This window comes from Alligator sinensis, unplaced genomic scaffold (genome assembly GCF_000455745.1).
Source record: "Alligator sinensis unplaced genomic scaffold, ASM45574v1 scaffold372_1, whole genome shotgun sequence".
NCBI classification, from domain to species: Eukaryota; Metazoa; Chordata; order Crocodylia; family Alligatoridae; genus Alligator; species Alligator sinensis.
Window position 1 is genome coordinate 379515 of NW_005842387.1, and position 16952 is coordinate 396466.

A 16952-nucleotide genomic window follows, 5' to 3' on the forward strand; every position below is an offset into this window, starting at 1 on the left:
TTTCCTGCTTATGCAGGGGGTCAGACTCGATGATCTATTGAGGTCCCTTCCGACCCGAACATCTATGAATCTATTAATTCTTTCCTTTCCCGTCTAAAATATTTGCCATCCAATTGTGAAGCAAAAGCAGTGCTACTGATCAATTAGCTACCATGAATAGCAAAGTGCTGAAGGGAGCAATACACAAGCAACTCATAGGCTGAAATTTGCTTACATACTGTATTCGTGAAAAAATGAATTAATCAGAACCGGGATTGGTTTGGGAACATCATGCTAGAAAAGGAACAGGCCACGTTCATAGGTTAATTTATTCACAGTCCTGTGCAGAGAGAGAAAGATCAAAGCTTTTGCTGAGAGTCTGAATGGGATTAAAGTGGTGCAGAGGACTGTTACTAACCCTCTTGAATTCCCATTAATTACTAATTTGATCATCTTTGTGTGTGATCCCATGTTATGAGTTGCTTGTACTTACAAAATAAATCACTTGAGTCTAAAAATGAAATAATGCAATTTGGAACAAAGCTAGAAATAGCAAGAGTATTTTCTATATTGCACTCTCTCAGGGCTACTCAAGGGAAATTACTTAGAAGAACTGTCATCACAGGATTAACTTGGTCTCTCTTTATAAACTATTTCTATTCTCCAAAGGCAGTGTGCCATTTTTCCTCCTCTTCTGGTATTTGATTCTAACAGTGAATTAGGCATCATGCTTGCATTGTAGGAACAGCTTTGCGAGTAAATGTTGTCTTTTTCTAGTGTGTGATTGTCTTTCCTCTACTGCGTTTTTTCACTAACACCTTTTTTTCTTGCAGACACGTATTAGGACCTTTTTTGTATCCTTGTGGTAGCTTACCTTGTGTGCTCCCTGACAGTGTCATAAAGGTCTCATTATATGCAGTAGGAAGTTTGGAAATGACTTTTCACTGTATTTTATAAAACGCATATCATTTTTGTGCATCTTGTCAGTCAACAATGCATGGCTGCAAATACGCAAATCAACTTGATAAAAAAAGCGTTTGCCTTCAGTATGTTCTACTGACTGTCCAGTAAAGTTTTCAGGTGAACAAGTTTCTAATCTCCATTTAGTTTTCTTTCTAGTGGTAGGTCAGTTATTTGTGTAATTTTACTGTTTTCATCAAAATCTTGCCACCAATGTCATGAGGACAACATTGGGCGAGTCTGGAAACACTTGTAGATTGGATGGAAGTTTCTTTGTTAAACATCTCACAGCTCTCTCAATCTATAATGGCAGCTTAATAAGCCTGGGCACTTTTGAAGGTAGTTTTTTGCATTTTAGTAATCTTTTTTACACACACACACACACACACACACACACACACACACACACACAATCTTGCCCTGAAAAGTTACCTTGTAAGAAGAGCAGCGTTGGATTCCGTGTTTATGGTTTCTCAAGTATTCCAAATAAAACCTACTGTGTTTTCAGTTAGAGAAATACCATATATACTTGCAGTACATTGAGCTGGGTTGAAGCAGACCTGGGCTGGCAGGCTGACATGGGTTGTTCTCACTTGGCTCAATGTGCAGCACACATTCAAACGTGACACCCAGAAATGATACATTCTGGAACAGTATGTGCTGGAGCTTATTGCTACGCATTAATTGCATGTGTAAACATGCCCAAGGAGACATAATTTAAGACATTACTTAAGCCTGCTTAATAAGATTTACTTTCAGAAACACTTTGCAGAAAGAGAATCATCATTTAATACTGAATGCTTTAAATAGGCCTAATATAATCTAATTAGGATATAAGCAGTTTGGGGCAGAGAGTCTTTTTGTTCTGTGTTTGTCCAGTGACTAGCAGAGTTCTCTCAATGGAGCTCTGGCTCCACCACTGGGGCTCTCAGACACCGCCTCCATACACAAACAACAACAACGTTCTAGAGCAGGTATGCACATATGAAATGACATGGATTTTGGAGGTGTTGAGGTGATGTTGTTGCTGTGATGATCCAGAAGATATGTGAGAGAAAGGGATTCTTGTGGGTGATTGGTGTCACTATGTAGTCTGACTTCTTTTCTCTTTATGTTGTGGATTTTCCATTGCAAGCGGCAAACTTCAATATTTTCCATGTTTTATAGAATCATAAAAATCAATGGACCAGAAGGGACCTGTTAGGTCATCGAGTCCAGTCCCCTGCCATAGGCAGGAAGTTAATGAGCTCAAACTAGCTCAACGAGGTGCTTATCCAGCCTCCTCTTGAACACCTCCAAGGATGGCGACTGCACCACCTCTGCTGGGAATGTCTTCCAGGTTCTAATTACCCTTATGGAAAAGAAGCTCTTGCTTATGTCCAGCCTAAATCTTCCTTCTATTAGTTTGTGCCCATTGGTCCTCATCCTCCCAAGGGGTGCCTTCCTGAAGAGTTGCTCCCCCAGATCTTGGCGTTTCCCCTGACATACTTGTAGGAAGCTATCAAGTCACCTCTCAGCCTCCTCTTACTCAGACTGAACAAGCCCAGCTCCCAGAGTCTTTCCTCATAGGACCTATCCTTCAGGCCGCTAATCACGTGGGTGGCCCTTCTCTGTACCCTCTCAAGTTTATCTGCATCCTTCTTGAAGTGCGGTGCCTAAAACTGGGCACAGTACTCCAGTTGCGGCCTCACCACTGCTGAGTAGAGAAGGAGAAGCACCTCCTGGGATCTGTTGTCAACACGTCGGCTGAGGCACACCAGAGTCCTATTTGCCCTGCTGGCAACTTTCTTGCACTGTTGGCTCATATTCGTCTGGTTGATTGTGACCCCCAGGTCCCGTTCAGATGATGTGCCAGTCAGTGGGCTACCGCCTATCCTGTAGTTGGGGTGAAAGTTCTTCCTACCCAGATGAAGGACCTGGCACTTTTCCCTGTTGAACCTCATCCGATTCCAATCAGCCCATAGAACCAGTCTGTCTAGGCCAGGGGTGTCCAACCTTTTTGAATGTGGGGCCAGATCATGAACTTTATCACCCAGTGGGCCGGCGAGCCATATTCAAAAACCTCACAGGAAGTGGTATCACATCACCCCCCCAAACCAAAAGTATAGCGTTTACTTTTGTTTCCCATCACAGCACCTCAGGCCTCAGAAAACGGCTTGGAGGGCCGCATGGCAGCCCACAGGCCGTACGTTGGACAAGCCTGGTCTAGGCTGCCCTGCATCCTTACCCTATCCTCTGGTCTTCCTGCATTACCACAGCTTGGTATCGCCGGCAAACTTAATCATAGAGCATTCCACCCCTCCATCCAACTCATTAATAAATATGTTAAAAAACACAGGTCCAAGCACCAATCCCTGTGGGACACCATTGGAGATAGCCCTTCAGGATGAGACCATCGATTACAACTCACTGGGACCAGCCTCTAAGACAGTTAGGCACCCACCTCCCTGTAGGCTGGGCCAGGCCAGGTACCCTCCAGTTTAACTGAGAGAATTCCATGGGAGACAGAATCAAAGGCCTTACTGAATGTGACAGGGGGCCACCTCAGGGCCGACCTCCACGGCCCGCCCACCTGTCTCTGGGCAACCACCCGCCTATCTTGTCCGCCATGCCTTCGTGTTAATTGATTCAATTAAGCAGGAGGCTACCCATTTAGTGCCCCAATGCCAGGGGGCGCTCTCTGCAGCTCCAACCTCCCCAATACTGCAGCCCAAGCCTTGCAGATGGCATCATGGTGTTCACATAGTCACCGGCCCCACGCTAGGCCCCAGAATCTTCTGAACAGGACCCCTCTATGATCCTCTCCTATCAGGCAGCCTCTCCGCCATCATCCAGGCTACCTAGCCCCTCCCCAAAGCTACTTTCCCCTCTCAGGTGTGGTCCCCCCAGGACCTTCGGCCACTTGCCCTGGCCCACCTCCAGGCCAGTCGGAACCCCAGGCCCCCGGCTCTTGGGCGTCCCTCACGGTGGGCCCCTGGCCCTTCTGACCCTCCTGGTCCTGGCCCCAGCTTGGGCCAGTCAAGGGTACTCCCTCCTTCAGGCTGGGTCTCTAGCCCCTCACTCTCTATCCTCAGGCTCACCGCACCACTACCCTCTTTCTCCCGGGGGCAACCGCAGCACCACGCCCAGTACTCATTCACTTTCTCAGGGTCCACCCTCTGGATCCCTCCACAAACACAGGGTTACCCACCCAGTGGTGGGAGCTAGGGGTTAAGGTGCCCCAACCCACCTTTCAGCGGGGTGATAACTGGCCTGGCATTTCCTGGGGGCTCCCACGCCACTGAGAGCCCCACAAGACCACCCACTCCTGGCAGGGTGCAGTTTCAGGTCAGGACCAGGACCAGGACCAGGACCAGGACCAGGACCAGGACCAGGACCAGGACCAGGACCAGGACCAGGACCAGGACCAGGACCAGGACCAGGACCAGGACCAGGACCAGGACCAGGACCAGGACCAGGACCAGGACCAGGACCAGGACCAGGACCAGGACCAGGACCAGGACCAGGACCAGGACCAGGACCAGGACCAGGACCAGGACCAGGACCAGGACCAGGACCAGGACCAGGACCCTCCTTACCACCCCCTTGCAGCTCCCCCTTACCTTCAGGTCATTCTCAGCAGCCCTTCAGCCAAGCAATGTTCCTACCTGGCCTCCTGTAGCCAGACTGCCTTGTTTATATAGGCAGCCCTTGCCTCAAAATGGCTGGACTGGTCTAGGCCGGTGCCCTCCAATTTAATTGAGAGAATCTCATGGGAAACAGAATCAAAGACTTTACTGAAGTCTAAGTAAATGATGTCTACCTCATGTCCCTTGTCCATCTGGTTAGTTACCTGGTCATAAAAGGACACCAGGTTTGTCAGGCATGATCTACCCTCCACAAAGCCATGCTGGTTGTTTCTTAATACCTTGTCAGTTAGAAGCTTGTGATTGATGGCCTCCTTAACAATTTTTTCAAAAGTTTTTCCTAGGACCGAAGTCAGACTGACCACTCTATAGTTTGCAGGGTCATCCCTCCTCCCTTTCTTAAAGATGGGCACCACATTGGCACTCTTCCAGTTGTCCAGGACCACCCCCAAGTTCCATGACTTTTCAAATATCTTCACCAGAGGCCCTGCTAGGAGTTCAGTCAATTCTTTCAGGACTCTTGGATATAAGTATTTTGGCCCAGCAGACTTGAAAACATCCAATTGTTCTAAGATGACCCTCACCTGTTTGGGACTAATTTCATGTTGTTTGTTGGCTTCCCCATGTTCCCTGGGCCTCTGAACAGGTGTGCAGGTCCTGTTAGCTTTCTGGAATACTGATGTGAAGTATTCATTTAGGAGCTTTGCCTTTTTGTGGGGATCAACTGTTGGCTGCCCTTGCATATTCAGTAGGGGTCCCACAGTGGAGCTCGATTTTTTCTTGCTCCCCATGTACCTGTAGAAGGACTTTTTGTTGTCCTTTATTTCAGATGCCAGCTTGATCTACATGCCTGCCTTGGCTTTTTGTATCATACCTACAGACCCTGGTTTTATAAATGAACTCTTCTCTAGTTGATGAGTCTTTTTTCCATTGATTACATACATCTTTTTTCTTTTTCAAAAGTTCTCTAATAACCCTGTTGAGTCAAGTGGGTGTCTTGGCTCCTTTCCTGCTTTTTGGTCACATGAGAATGGCCTCTTTTTGAACAGTGAGAATTGCTCTTGAGGAGGCACCATCGCTCCTGAACTCCCAAATCATCCAGTCACTGGTCATTGAGGGCCTTTTTAACTAGCCTCCAGAGTTTGTCAAAGTCTGCCCTTCTGAAATCTAGGACTTCTGTTCTACTAATTGGGATCCTAGCCTTCTGGTGAATGGTGACCCTAATCAGATCATGATCATTGTACCTCCAGTCCTCAGGTCCCCTACCATGTCCTCCCCTTTGATAAGCACTAAGTCCACAGTGGCTTTACCCCTAGTCGGTACTTCAACAATCTGAGACAGGAACAGGTCAACAATAGCTGCCAAGAAATTGGCTGACCTGAGGGAGTTGGTCCTCCCAACAGATGTCAGGACAGCTGCAGTCATAGATTCATAGATTCATAGATGTAGGGTCAGAAGGGACCTAAGTAGATCTTAAAGTCCGACCCCCTGCCCAAGGCAAGAGAGAATACTGGGCTCATATGACTCCAGCTAGGTAATTATCAAGCCTCCTCTTAAAGACCCCCAAGATAGGAGCCAGCACCACTTCCCTTGGAAGCTGGTTCCAGATCCTAGCCGCCCTGACTGTGAAGTAGTGCCTTCTAATGTCCAGCCTGAACCTACTCTTAAACAACTTATGGCCGTTATTCCTTGTTATTTTGGGAGGTGCTCAGGGGAATAGGGTCTCCCCCATGCCCCGCTGGTCCCCCCTGGTAAGTTTATAGATGGCCACCAGGTCCCCTCTCAGCCTTCTCTTGTGAAGGCTGAACAGGTTCAGGTCCCATAGCCTCTCCTTGTAGGGTCTGCCCTGCTGTCCCCGGATCATGCGAGTGGCCCTCCTCTGGACCCTCTCGATGCTGTCCACATCCCTCCTAAACTGAGGCGCCCAGAACTGGACACAGTACTCCAACTGTGGCCTGACCAGTGTCACATAGAGGGGGAGGATCACCTCCTTGGCCCTGCTTGTGATGCATCTATGGATGCATGACAAAGTGCGGTTAGCCTTACTGACCACATCCGCACATTGGCAGCCCATGTTCATTTTGGAATCGATAATGACTCCAAGATCTTTCTGCCACTGTGCTTTCAAGAAGGGAGTTCCCCAGCCTATAGGTATGCTGCTGGTTCTTACTGCCCAACTGCTGTACCCTGCACTTGTCAGTATTGAATCCCATCCTATTCTCATTCACCCACCCCAGTAACCTGTACTTAGATTGAGAGTGCCAGCTAATAGCCCCTCCTGCTCACCCTCCTACACAAACTCCCACACAAACTCTTGCACTGGGCCCAAAACATGCCTGTTTGTGCACTCTGTTTGCGCAGCTCCCTAGGGGGCTGGGCTAAGTAGGAGCCATGGGGGGCACGATCCTCCCTGGCTCTGCTAAGCTGCACCCTCTATCTAGTGCCCACCCACCGTGGGCCCCACTTACATCCCTGCTCTGCACTGTGGGTCAGGTCAGGGGTCCACCAGAGAGTCTGCCAGGGTCCTAGCTCATAGGGGTACAACAAGCTTACACTCATGCATCTCTCACTGGAGCGGGGCCCAAACTGTGTGGGGGTTTTTTACCATTGGGGGGCCCTTTTAAAACCCTCACATAGGCAGATTGCAGCCAGTGCCGCACATGCACAGATTGCTGCCAGCGCCACGCTGCTCTCTGGGACAGGTATCCCCTGTCCCTCCAGAGAAAGGGGCAGGTAAGTCCCATGCTAACCCACACGTCAGGCCGCTCCAGTTGCGTGGCTCCCTAGGGGGCTGAGTTAAGTAGGAGCTGTGGGGGGCCATGACCCTCTTTGGTTCCACTCAGCTGCCCCCTCTATCTAGTGCCCACCCACTGCGAGCCCCACTTGCCTCCTGGCTCTGTGCTGGAGGTCAGGTCAGGGATCCGCCAGAGGGTCCGCCAGGGTCCTAGCTCACAGGGGAGCGGCCAGCTTATACCCATGTTTCTCTCACTGGAGCTGGGCCCAAACTGTGAGAGTGGTAGTGTTGAGATGATATTGTTGCCCTGATGGTCCAGGAGCTATGCAAGAGGCAAGAATTCTTATGGGTGATATTTTTTTATTGGGAGAGGCAAGAGTCCTTGTGGCCAATATCTTTTATTTATGTCTCAGCTGTGTCTGCTTCAGATACCATGATGCTCAAAAGCTTATTTATGCCTATACCAACCATACAGTTGGTTCAATAAGAGATAACACCAATAAGAATTCTTGCCTTGTGGATTTTGAGGTCATTTTCCACTGTAACAACACTTTTAATTCTAGTAGTTTTAGTTTCACATTCCTGACTTAACCTTTTTTTCTTGTTCCAGATCTGAAACAGGTGTTATCAAAGCCAGATCTGCTGCAGGGGCCCTAATTGCTCTCTCAGGAGACAGTCTGCTTACAAAATACAGAGGTGGGAATCCATGACCTTTACACTCTCTTTTAGGTGCTGAGTACTGACGACACTTTCAATATATCTTATTTCTATGCAGAAAGAAAACAGAGTCCTTCTGTACAAAAAGTTAATACATGGAAATAAAATGTACTGCCTTACATTGTCAGAAAAGGTTGATGCAGAAGAATAGCATCCATTAATCAATGTCCATTCTATAATGTCTCTTGTATAAGCATCTCAGAGCAGTTCATAATATCCCTTAAGAGAAGTAAAGCTTAGAAGTTAAAAGCCAGGTTCAATTACTGTAATTGGGAAAAGATGACTTGCATTCAGTCTCAGACAGAAAAAGATAGAAGAACTCTTGAAATAAAGATGATAATAGGTAAGGAGTTGAGTATTAAAAGTGAAACTCCCCTCTATACAATGGGCCAGCACAAAGGTTATGCGTGATGCATGTCCTCAAAATAGAGTTTATGTGGGGCCTTTGGCTGGCCTTCTGCACAGGTATATGTTTTACATAAATTGATTTGTAATTAACATCACAGAAGCTAAATCCAGCAGTAGACTGGCAAGTTCTTATGGTCATGAAAATGAGATCATTGTGTGCTCTTCCTACTTACTTGGCCTAATCATCAAGAATTAGAAACTATTCTAACTCGTTAGCTATGATGGAATAGGTATCCAGCAATTGTCACGTTAGTGTTTCTTGCGAGTAAGTTCAGACTCTTTAGACTCTGCCAGGATTCTAAGCAATCTCTTCCGGCTGCTTGCAGCTTTCTTTCAGTTTTATGCTGACAAAGATCAGGAGGAGGCCTCGATGAGTCGGAGTGCCCTGAGAAGTCTACTAACAGACTTACATGAGGTACTGTCACTGCTCTTAAACTGCATGTGCGGAATAAACAGCAAGCCTCAAAGAGGAATTCCAAGAGAGTTATTGCAAGGGATAAAAATGTATGGGACGTAGGTTCCATAGGCTTCTTTAATAAAGTTAGTTGGGCTCTCAGGAGATGGAGATTTACTGTGCAGAAACTGCTCTAGGATCTGAATGTAGGTATCAAATCTATGGACGCATGCAACAACTGTATAGATATTAAATGATATCAGTCTAAGCTGCTATGACACGAGGGGATCGCCTTCAGACCTCAGGTTGGGGAGGACCGGGTTAGAGAGCTTCTGGAGGGGCTGGACGCGTTCAAGTCAGCGGGTCTGGATGCTCTCCACCCCAGGGTGCTGAGGGAGCTAGCTGGGGTTATTGCAGGGCCCCTGGCACGGCTCTACGAGCGATCGTGGTGCTTGGGCCAGGTGCCAGACGATTGGAAGGTAGCTAATGTGGTCCCCATCTTCAAGAAAGGGAAAAGGGAGGACCCGGGCAACTATAGGCCCGTCAGTCTCACCTCAATCCTGGGGAAACTCTTTGAGAAGATCATCAAGGAGCACATTTGTGATGGGCCGGCATCAGAAATGATGCTCAGGGGCAATCAGCATGGATTTATTAGGGGGAGATCATGTCAGACCAACCTGATTGCCTTTTATGATCAGGTCACAAAGGCCATGGACGCAGGTGTCGCGGTGGATGTAGTCTTTCTGGACTTCAGCAAGGCCTTTGACACCGTCTCTCACCCCATCCTAATTAATAAACTAGGCGACTGTGGCATAGATGCCTACACAGTCAGATGGATTGCAGATTGGCTGAAGGGTCGCACTCAGAGGGTGGTGGTGGATGGATCATACTCGACTTGGGGGGAGGTGGGTAGTGGAGTCCCCCAGGGCTCGGTCCTGGGGCCTGCGCTGTTCAATTTCTTCATCAGCGATCTTGATGTTGGGGTGGAAAGCAACCTGTTTAAATTCGCTGATGACACCAAAATTTGGGGGGAGGTGAGCACGCTAGCAGGGAGAGAGAGATTGCAGAAGGATCTGGATAGGTTACAGGGGTGGGCAAACAGGAACAGGATGTGTTTCAATACGGACAAGTGCAGGGTGCTGCACTTGGGTAGTAGGAACCAGCAGCACACTTATATGATGGGGAACTCCCTACTTGAGAGCACGGAGGCGGAAAGGGATCTTGGTGTCATTATTGACTCCAAGATGAACATGGGCCGACAATGCGAGGTCATGGTTGGCAGGGCCAACCGGACCTTATCGTGCATCCACAGGTGCATCTCGAGTAGAGCCAGGGAGGTGATCCTCCCCCTCTATGCGACGCTGGTCAGGCCGCAGCTGGAGTATTGTGTCCAGTTCTGTGCGCCCCATTTCAGGAGGGATGTGGACAACATGGAGAGGGTCCAGAGGAGGGCCACCCGCATGATCCGGGGACAACAGGGCAGACCCTACAGTGAGAGACTGCGGGACCTGAACCTATTCAGCCTCCACAAGAGAAGGCTGAGGGGGGACCTGGTGACCGTCTATAAACTCACTAGGGGGAACCAGAAGGGTTTGGGGGAGACGCTGTTTCCCCTAGCCCCCGCTGGCATAACAAGGAGTAATGGGCACAAGTTGATGGAGAGGAGGTACAGATTGGACATCCAAAAAAACTACTTCACAGTCAGGGCGGCTAGGAGCTGGAACCAACTTCCAAGGGAGGTGGTGCTGGCCCCTACCCTGGGGATCTTTAAGAAGAGGCTGGATACCTACCTGGCTGGACTCATTTGAGTCCCGTTTTTTGTTTAGGGTTCTTTTGTTGTTCTTCTGCCCTGGCGGGGGGTCAGGCTAGAAGATCTATTAGGTCCCTTCCGACCCTGAAACTATGAAACTATGAAACTATGACACAACTGTTATATCTACATAATTATGTAGCAATACAAGTATAGCAAAACTATTGCAACTTTAGTCCCGTTTCAGTCCAGGTGAAAGTTACAGTAATTTAGGTATCTTGTATTGCTACAGGAGCATGCAGATATAGAGGGTACATCTAACAGCTGTTACATGCTCCCAAGCAGCAGTAGCTCCCCCTCCCCTTCTAAAGAGTTTAAAAGGTATGTTTGTTCATAGCCTCAGTCAAAATACCCATTGACATCAGTGCCTCTGTGCTGAGAGTTTTGTCAGAGCTTATGATAGCCAGATCCTACAAGTAGTTCCACAAGCATGAATGTGCACCCATGCTGAGCCCTCTTAGTGCTGAAGAGGCTCCATTGAGGTATGTGTCCATCCCTGTGCAGAGTTGCCTATAGGTTCAGGGCCTTATCGGTCATGCATTACTCACTGAAAACAAACTGTCAGCTTACTCTGCAAAGAGCTCTCAGATAGGAGATACTACCATGGTGGAGTCAGGGTGAATTTTGTCACATCAGCATTTTTAGAAAGATCGTGGAATAAGCCTATGTTGCAAAAACAAAGTCTGTCCACTACTGGGTTTAGTGCTCTGACAGCACAATATGTTGATTGATATATAATAACTGGGGTGGAGGTACAGTCACTCTGACACACAATGAAGTTTGGAATTACACGCTGAAATCACATGCCTGCATTAAAACAGTCTTTCCTCTAGTAAAGGAAGCAAATGGCTTTTCTATTGATGCTTCTCCATCTGTGCTCTGATACCACCCCAGTAAAACATGGTGGCAGCATCTGTTTTTTAGCATGGTATTCCTGAATAGCTGATTTTCTTTCTGGTGCAGATTCCAGCCATCGTGGGGGAAAGCTGTGCTTCATCCTGTGTGGAAATAGCTATTCGCAGCTGTTTCCATGGGGTGAGTAGAATTCAGATGGTCTGTGGAGGCGATTGTGAACATTGTTGACCAAGTGAAATGTCAAGGTACCACAAGGTAATATCCAAGTTTACTTTATTTTAAGGGGTAGGATTATTTCCAAATCCCAAGGGATAAACCTCTGGAGCAGACTTGACACCAATGAACGAAGTTATATAATGAGGTACCTAGCATGGATCTCTGCCCTCTCATGGAGACTTTTTGAAGTCAATGGTGTCCTACATTAGACAGGAAATCATTTGGGTTTAGAGATTTTGGCTTAGGATGGGAGTTTATATTTTGAGCTTTATGTAATGCAATAATGCATAAAATTGATACTCTTTTCCAGGTTCTGAACTCAGCAGTTGCTGAAGAGAAATTTCTATCTTGGCTAAGAACTGAACCCGCCCTTCTCCTGTGGCTTCCTACTTGTCATAAATTATCAGCCACTAAAATGGTCACTCACAATGTTAGATGTAGAGTCTGCAAGAATTTTCCCATCACTGGATTAAGGTGAATCAATATGTACTGTAATATTACTTGCATCACCTAGAGGCCCACCAGGATCAGGACCCCATCATGACAGACAGTATGAATGGACATAGAAAGGCAAAGACATGTAACAGCATTAAAGGAATATGATCATACAGTGACATGGAAAAGTACATGACATGGAATTTTACTTTTTTTTTTTATAGCTTGTATTTACTTGGGTTATTTTCTTAGTTTTCCCAAAGTCATATGCCCTACTTACATCATGCAGTGATATTACAGCTCCTAGTGAACTGTTTTTAGAGATAAGCTGCTATATGAGAGAGAATGAAGATGCAGCTGCAGTATTTAAGGTGATATCAAGTACAACTGTTGCTTCACTGTATGAAGTTTTGCTGCAACGATGCATTCTAAGAAACAGTATCATCAGATCAACAACTAGCTCCTGTTTTGCTAATAAAATCTCAGCTCTCCCGTTGGTGTGGGAAACTATTATTCTATTAACAGTATCTCTCAAGAACTCAATTTGTCTGGATGCTGATTGCCAGCATCCCAATTCTTTTGTAAGAAATTCTCAGACCCGAGAGTTAGCTTGATCCTTTCTGTTTTCTCCTGACAGATATCGCTGCATGAAGTGCCTAAATTTTGACCTTTGCCAAGCCTGCTTCTTCACTGGGCGTCTCAGCAAACCCCACAAAAAATCACACCCTGTAACTGAGCACTGTGTGCAGGTACCGTACCAATTTAATAGATTTACTTGCTTGATTAGGGCACCTACGTTGATTTTATTGTGTGTATATCAGATTAAACAAATCAGCCTTAACTATCTGGCAACTTTAAGTCAGAGAAAGACGAGTAAATTTAAGTTTATGATCTGTATTCTACTTTGAATTAAATAACAGTTTTAGTCACGTGGAAGTCTCTGGAGCAGCTCCCGTCTTCCCTTCGGTGGGTGATGTCACAACCCAAAGTTGTGGTTTTTTGTTTTTGTGTGCTTCGGCACCGCTAAATTATGTTCCCAACAAATTGCAGTTTTTTGCACGGTAGAGTTTTCTGCTGCAATAGGAGAACCCGCGTGCAAAAGAGTATTTCCCGCCGTTTGTAGCCTTCTTTGCATGGTACATTTCTTTTGCATCATAGTGATGCACGGTGCAAAGGAGTTCCCGCCGTTTGTATTTAGATTTGTGCCACATTATTGGCCGGTTCTAAATGTAGGCATACGTGGCGGCTAGCTATTGGCTTGCTAGTCGTACAAAAGGCTTGGGTAGTTTCCGCCCAAGTCGCAGAGAGAGGAAACCTGGAGAGATGCAGAACTCGCCAGAAGGAGGAGACTTCGCGCTGTGTGAAGATCTCCAAGCGATGTGGACCCTTGCGGACCCAACGCACCTTTCTTAAGCAGGCAACGGAGGTCCGTTTAGCTTCTAGCCTCTCCCCGTCACCGAGCGCAATCCTAGACGTATCCCTATCCTATATACCCAATTTTCGAACCCACGGAGTCTTAACAGCTCCGGGGGACCTGGGAACCGAACAGAACCCACGGAGATTCAGCCACTCCGTGAGGAAAGAATTGCCGAACCCGCGGAGCCTAAACCACTCCGGGGTCAAAGAACCGAGTTTGTCAGAGTCCTCCAATGAGGATTCAAGCAGAGCTGCGCCTGGAAAGCTGTCCAACCTACACCGCGACCACCTTGGGTGTAAGTAAATAATCTTTTCAATCAACCATTACGCCTCCGTAACTGATTCTAGCTTGCGCGTACCTTACCGCCCTGCGGTCTCCTCTGACCCCGCGTGCCCGGGCTGCTGGCCACAGCCCGCGTGCGCAAAGACGGGCCTGGCTCGCACGTGGCGAGGATGGGATCGGGAGCCGGCCCACACAGGTGATACAAGAGGGCAGTGCTCCAAAGCAGCCTCCAGCCCATTCTTGGACGTGGGGAAAGCACCTTCCATTGCTTTGGTGTTTTGTTCATGAATAGCGGGTGGGGAAGGAGTCTGGTGTCAGGAACATGTTCCTCACTGCCCATCCCTCCCAGTCCCACCACATGTCCAGTGAGGTGTTAATGCTGCCTGAAGCTGCATTAACTCCTTGTGAAGCTTCCTCTGTTTTATAGGTTAACCGTCACCCTCTATTGGAGGCTTTGATACCTGTATCTTACAGGAGACTACCTTTCTCCCCCTGGCTCTACTCAAGCTTGGCTGATGGCAGTCTGAAGCCACAGACAACAAGGAGATTCAGTCCCACTCCTGCCCCCACCCCAACTTCAGCCTCTTCTATACAGTGGAAAGTCATCATGTCCATCCGAGGAATATATTAAATATAATATATAGATGTCGTGGTAGCACTGAGAGGTTTCATTTGGGCACTGCACAATAGTTTATAAAAGTCTGCTGCAAAACGCTTATTGTTCTAAAAGACTTAAGAAGCCATATAAGAAGCAAAGGTAACACATACCGTGATCCGGCTGGGGGAACAGGGAAAGAAGCACCTCTGCAAGCAAGAAATGTTCAGGTCTGCTTCAAGAAGATCCACACAAATAAACCCCTACATTTGTACAAAGCCCTCTTGAAGTCAAAGAGTCTCTGGACACCATGACTTTGTCCAGAGGGATGTGCTAGAAGAATCAGGGCCTTCAGTCCTGTCAGCATTTGAAAATGAGCTGTGCTGAAAGCAGTTTAGAAATCCACTTTACTTCCCCAGTAGTGGCCTTGGAGGAGGGCAAACTGGGTGACTGCCTGGGGCCTCACACTTTATAAAAATAAAAATTAATTACACTGAATATTTGTATCAATATTGTATTAAGATATTTTCATTGCAGTTTCATGGATAGGGCAAAGTGAAACTGAAATGGAAAATGTTTGACTTGCTTATAGGTCATCAAAATTAAGTCTCTAAGGGGCCCCAAATGACTCTCTTGCCCAGGGCCTCAACAACCCTAAGGCCACCATTGACTTCCCCCAACTCCTAAATGAGACTGAGCACAAGTCCCATGTCCAAGGAGTCCTTAACAACCCAAGCAACAGCAAAACAACTGGCTTCTGCACACAGCATAGTACTGTATGGCTAACACTAAGTTTCTTTTAAAAAGGCTTAGAGCAGTAGGCAGAGAGAAAATATTTCACTTCAGTACTTCTTTTCTTTACCATACTGACATCTTGTGGTAATTTTATTACCATCACAGGACATTAGTATAATGTACATGATATGTTCGCACTGTGTTTTCCTGTTTGTTCTCTTAAAATGATTAATTGTCCTGCATAATAAGATAAAAAATGACACCACTATCAGAAGGTCAGCATTTTACATCTGCTTTGCCTAGCTATAACACAACGTGTAGGAAAATGAAGAACTAGGCCCTTTACTAGTCTTCAGATACATTATTTAAACAACCTTGGGAAAGATCATGGATTATCTCTAACATAGTTGTATTATGTAGCTAAAGACAAGGGTTTGTCTTCTTCTCTACTAAGTTCCCAGCAAGCTGGGGAAGAGCGACTAATATTAGTATCCACAAAGAGCTGTAATTATTTTCATCATGCATCCTCTGGTGCAAATAACAAATATATATATATATTTTCTAACTAAAAAGATAGTTAATTACTTGCTGATATAAAGTGATACACTTCAGTGAATCTGTCCCAGTTTGCAATTTGGATGATATTTTGAGGGTTTTATGGAATATACTCAACTATTTAATAAATCTGAGAGCTCTGTTAATACTCACTGAGCTCGTCTACACATGCCCCTATGGCACCACTGTTGCTGTGCCATCACTGGCACAGTTCAGTAACAGGTGGTATTGCACTGTGTGCGCTGTGCATGATTATTTTAGCTGCCATGTTGCTGTAGCGACATGCTATACTGAGAAAGTACGCCGCTACTGCGACATAGCTTAGCTGCAGCATCACGGTTTTGCCCGCAGCTGCTATGTCACCATAGTGCACTGCTACGGTGACATAGTGTCACGTGTAGACGTGCCCACTATAGAGGGAGCCAGGCCCCAAATATGGGAATTTGCCACAAACTGTAGCAACAAAAACTGTCAGGATGGGATTGAAACTCAAGGGTTTCTGTTTCTGTTTTTCTTAATGTTTCATCTTACCTGTCCACTGTTGTATCTGAGCACTTCATAACTGTTATGAAGAAATGAGGCACAGAAACAGCAAGCAAATTGCCCAAGGTCCCAGAGGGCATCTGAACTTGGATCTCCTTAAGTTCAGAATGAGTGTCCTACCTACAAGACTCTCCCTTATCTCAATTTCCCTCAATGAGCCCGGGCAGCCAGATCTTAAACTGTCAACCATGTGGGCTCCTGCTTTCTTGTAGGTGGGAAAGGAAAGGATTCAGCTTTGTCTGGGCCTATATTGACAGACTGCCTGCTGCTTCTGGGCAATGCTTATTTTAAAATCCACTCCCTTCTCTGTCATTTGTCATTCCAGCAGATGTCAGCAAAGGAGAACGCAAAGCTCTTTCTCCGCACTGTCAGAAACAATCTGTTTCAAGAGCGCTGCAGAAGAAAGGAGGCCCAGAGAAGAAAAGCCTTGGAAATGCTGCAGGCAGGGGATCTCCTAGCACCTGAGCCAGTCCTGTGAGTGTGGTTTTGAAAAGACAAGATACGTTACTCGCTTCTAACAGTTCTAAAGCAGAAGTCATTTTGGACATAAGTTACTTGGCTGAGCCCATTAAGAAAATAACTTTGGTGTTTTGTAAGTGAAATGTGGTCAGTGATTCATCTATAGAACATGAAATAAATAAGATTAAATAAAACAGAAGTGTTGTAACCACACAGCCAAAAGCAGCTACCA

The 16952-nt window shown here is 46.6% G+C and overlaps 1 protein-coding gene across 1 annotated transcript in view; it reads left to right on the plus strand.

Annotated features, from left to right (window-relative positions):
• The window catches only part of DYTN (dystrotelin), a 38725-nt gene extending 21986 nt beyond the window's left edge, over positions 1 to 16739 (plus strand). The window contains exons 4-9 of the mRNA XM_014522676.1: positions 7910 to 7995; positions 8751 to 8839; positions 11592 to 11663; positions 12010 to 12173; positions 12772 to 12883; positions 16590 to 16739. Coding sequence (XP_014378162.1) covers positions 7910 to 7995; positions 8751 to 8839; positions 11592 to 11663; positions 12010 to 12173; positions 12772 to 12883; positions 16590 to 16739 — 673 coding nt within the window. The remainder of the gene's footprint in view (positions 1 to 7909; positions 7996 to 8750; positions 8840 to 11591; positions 11664 to 12009; positions 12174 to 12771; positions 12884 to 16589) is intronic.
• The last annotated feature ends 213 nt before the right edge of the window (positions 16740 to 16952 follow it).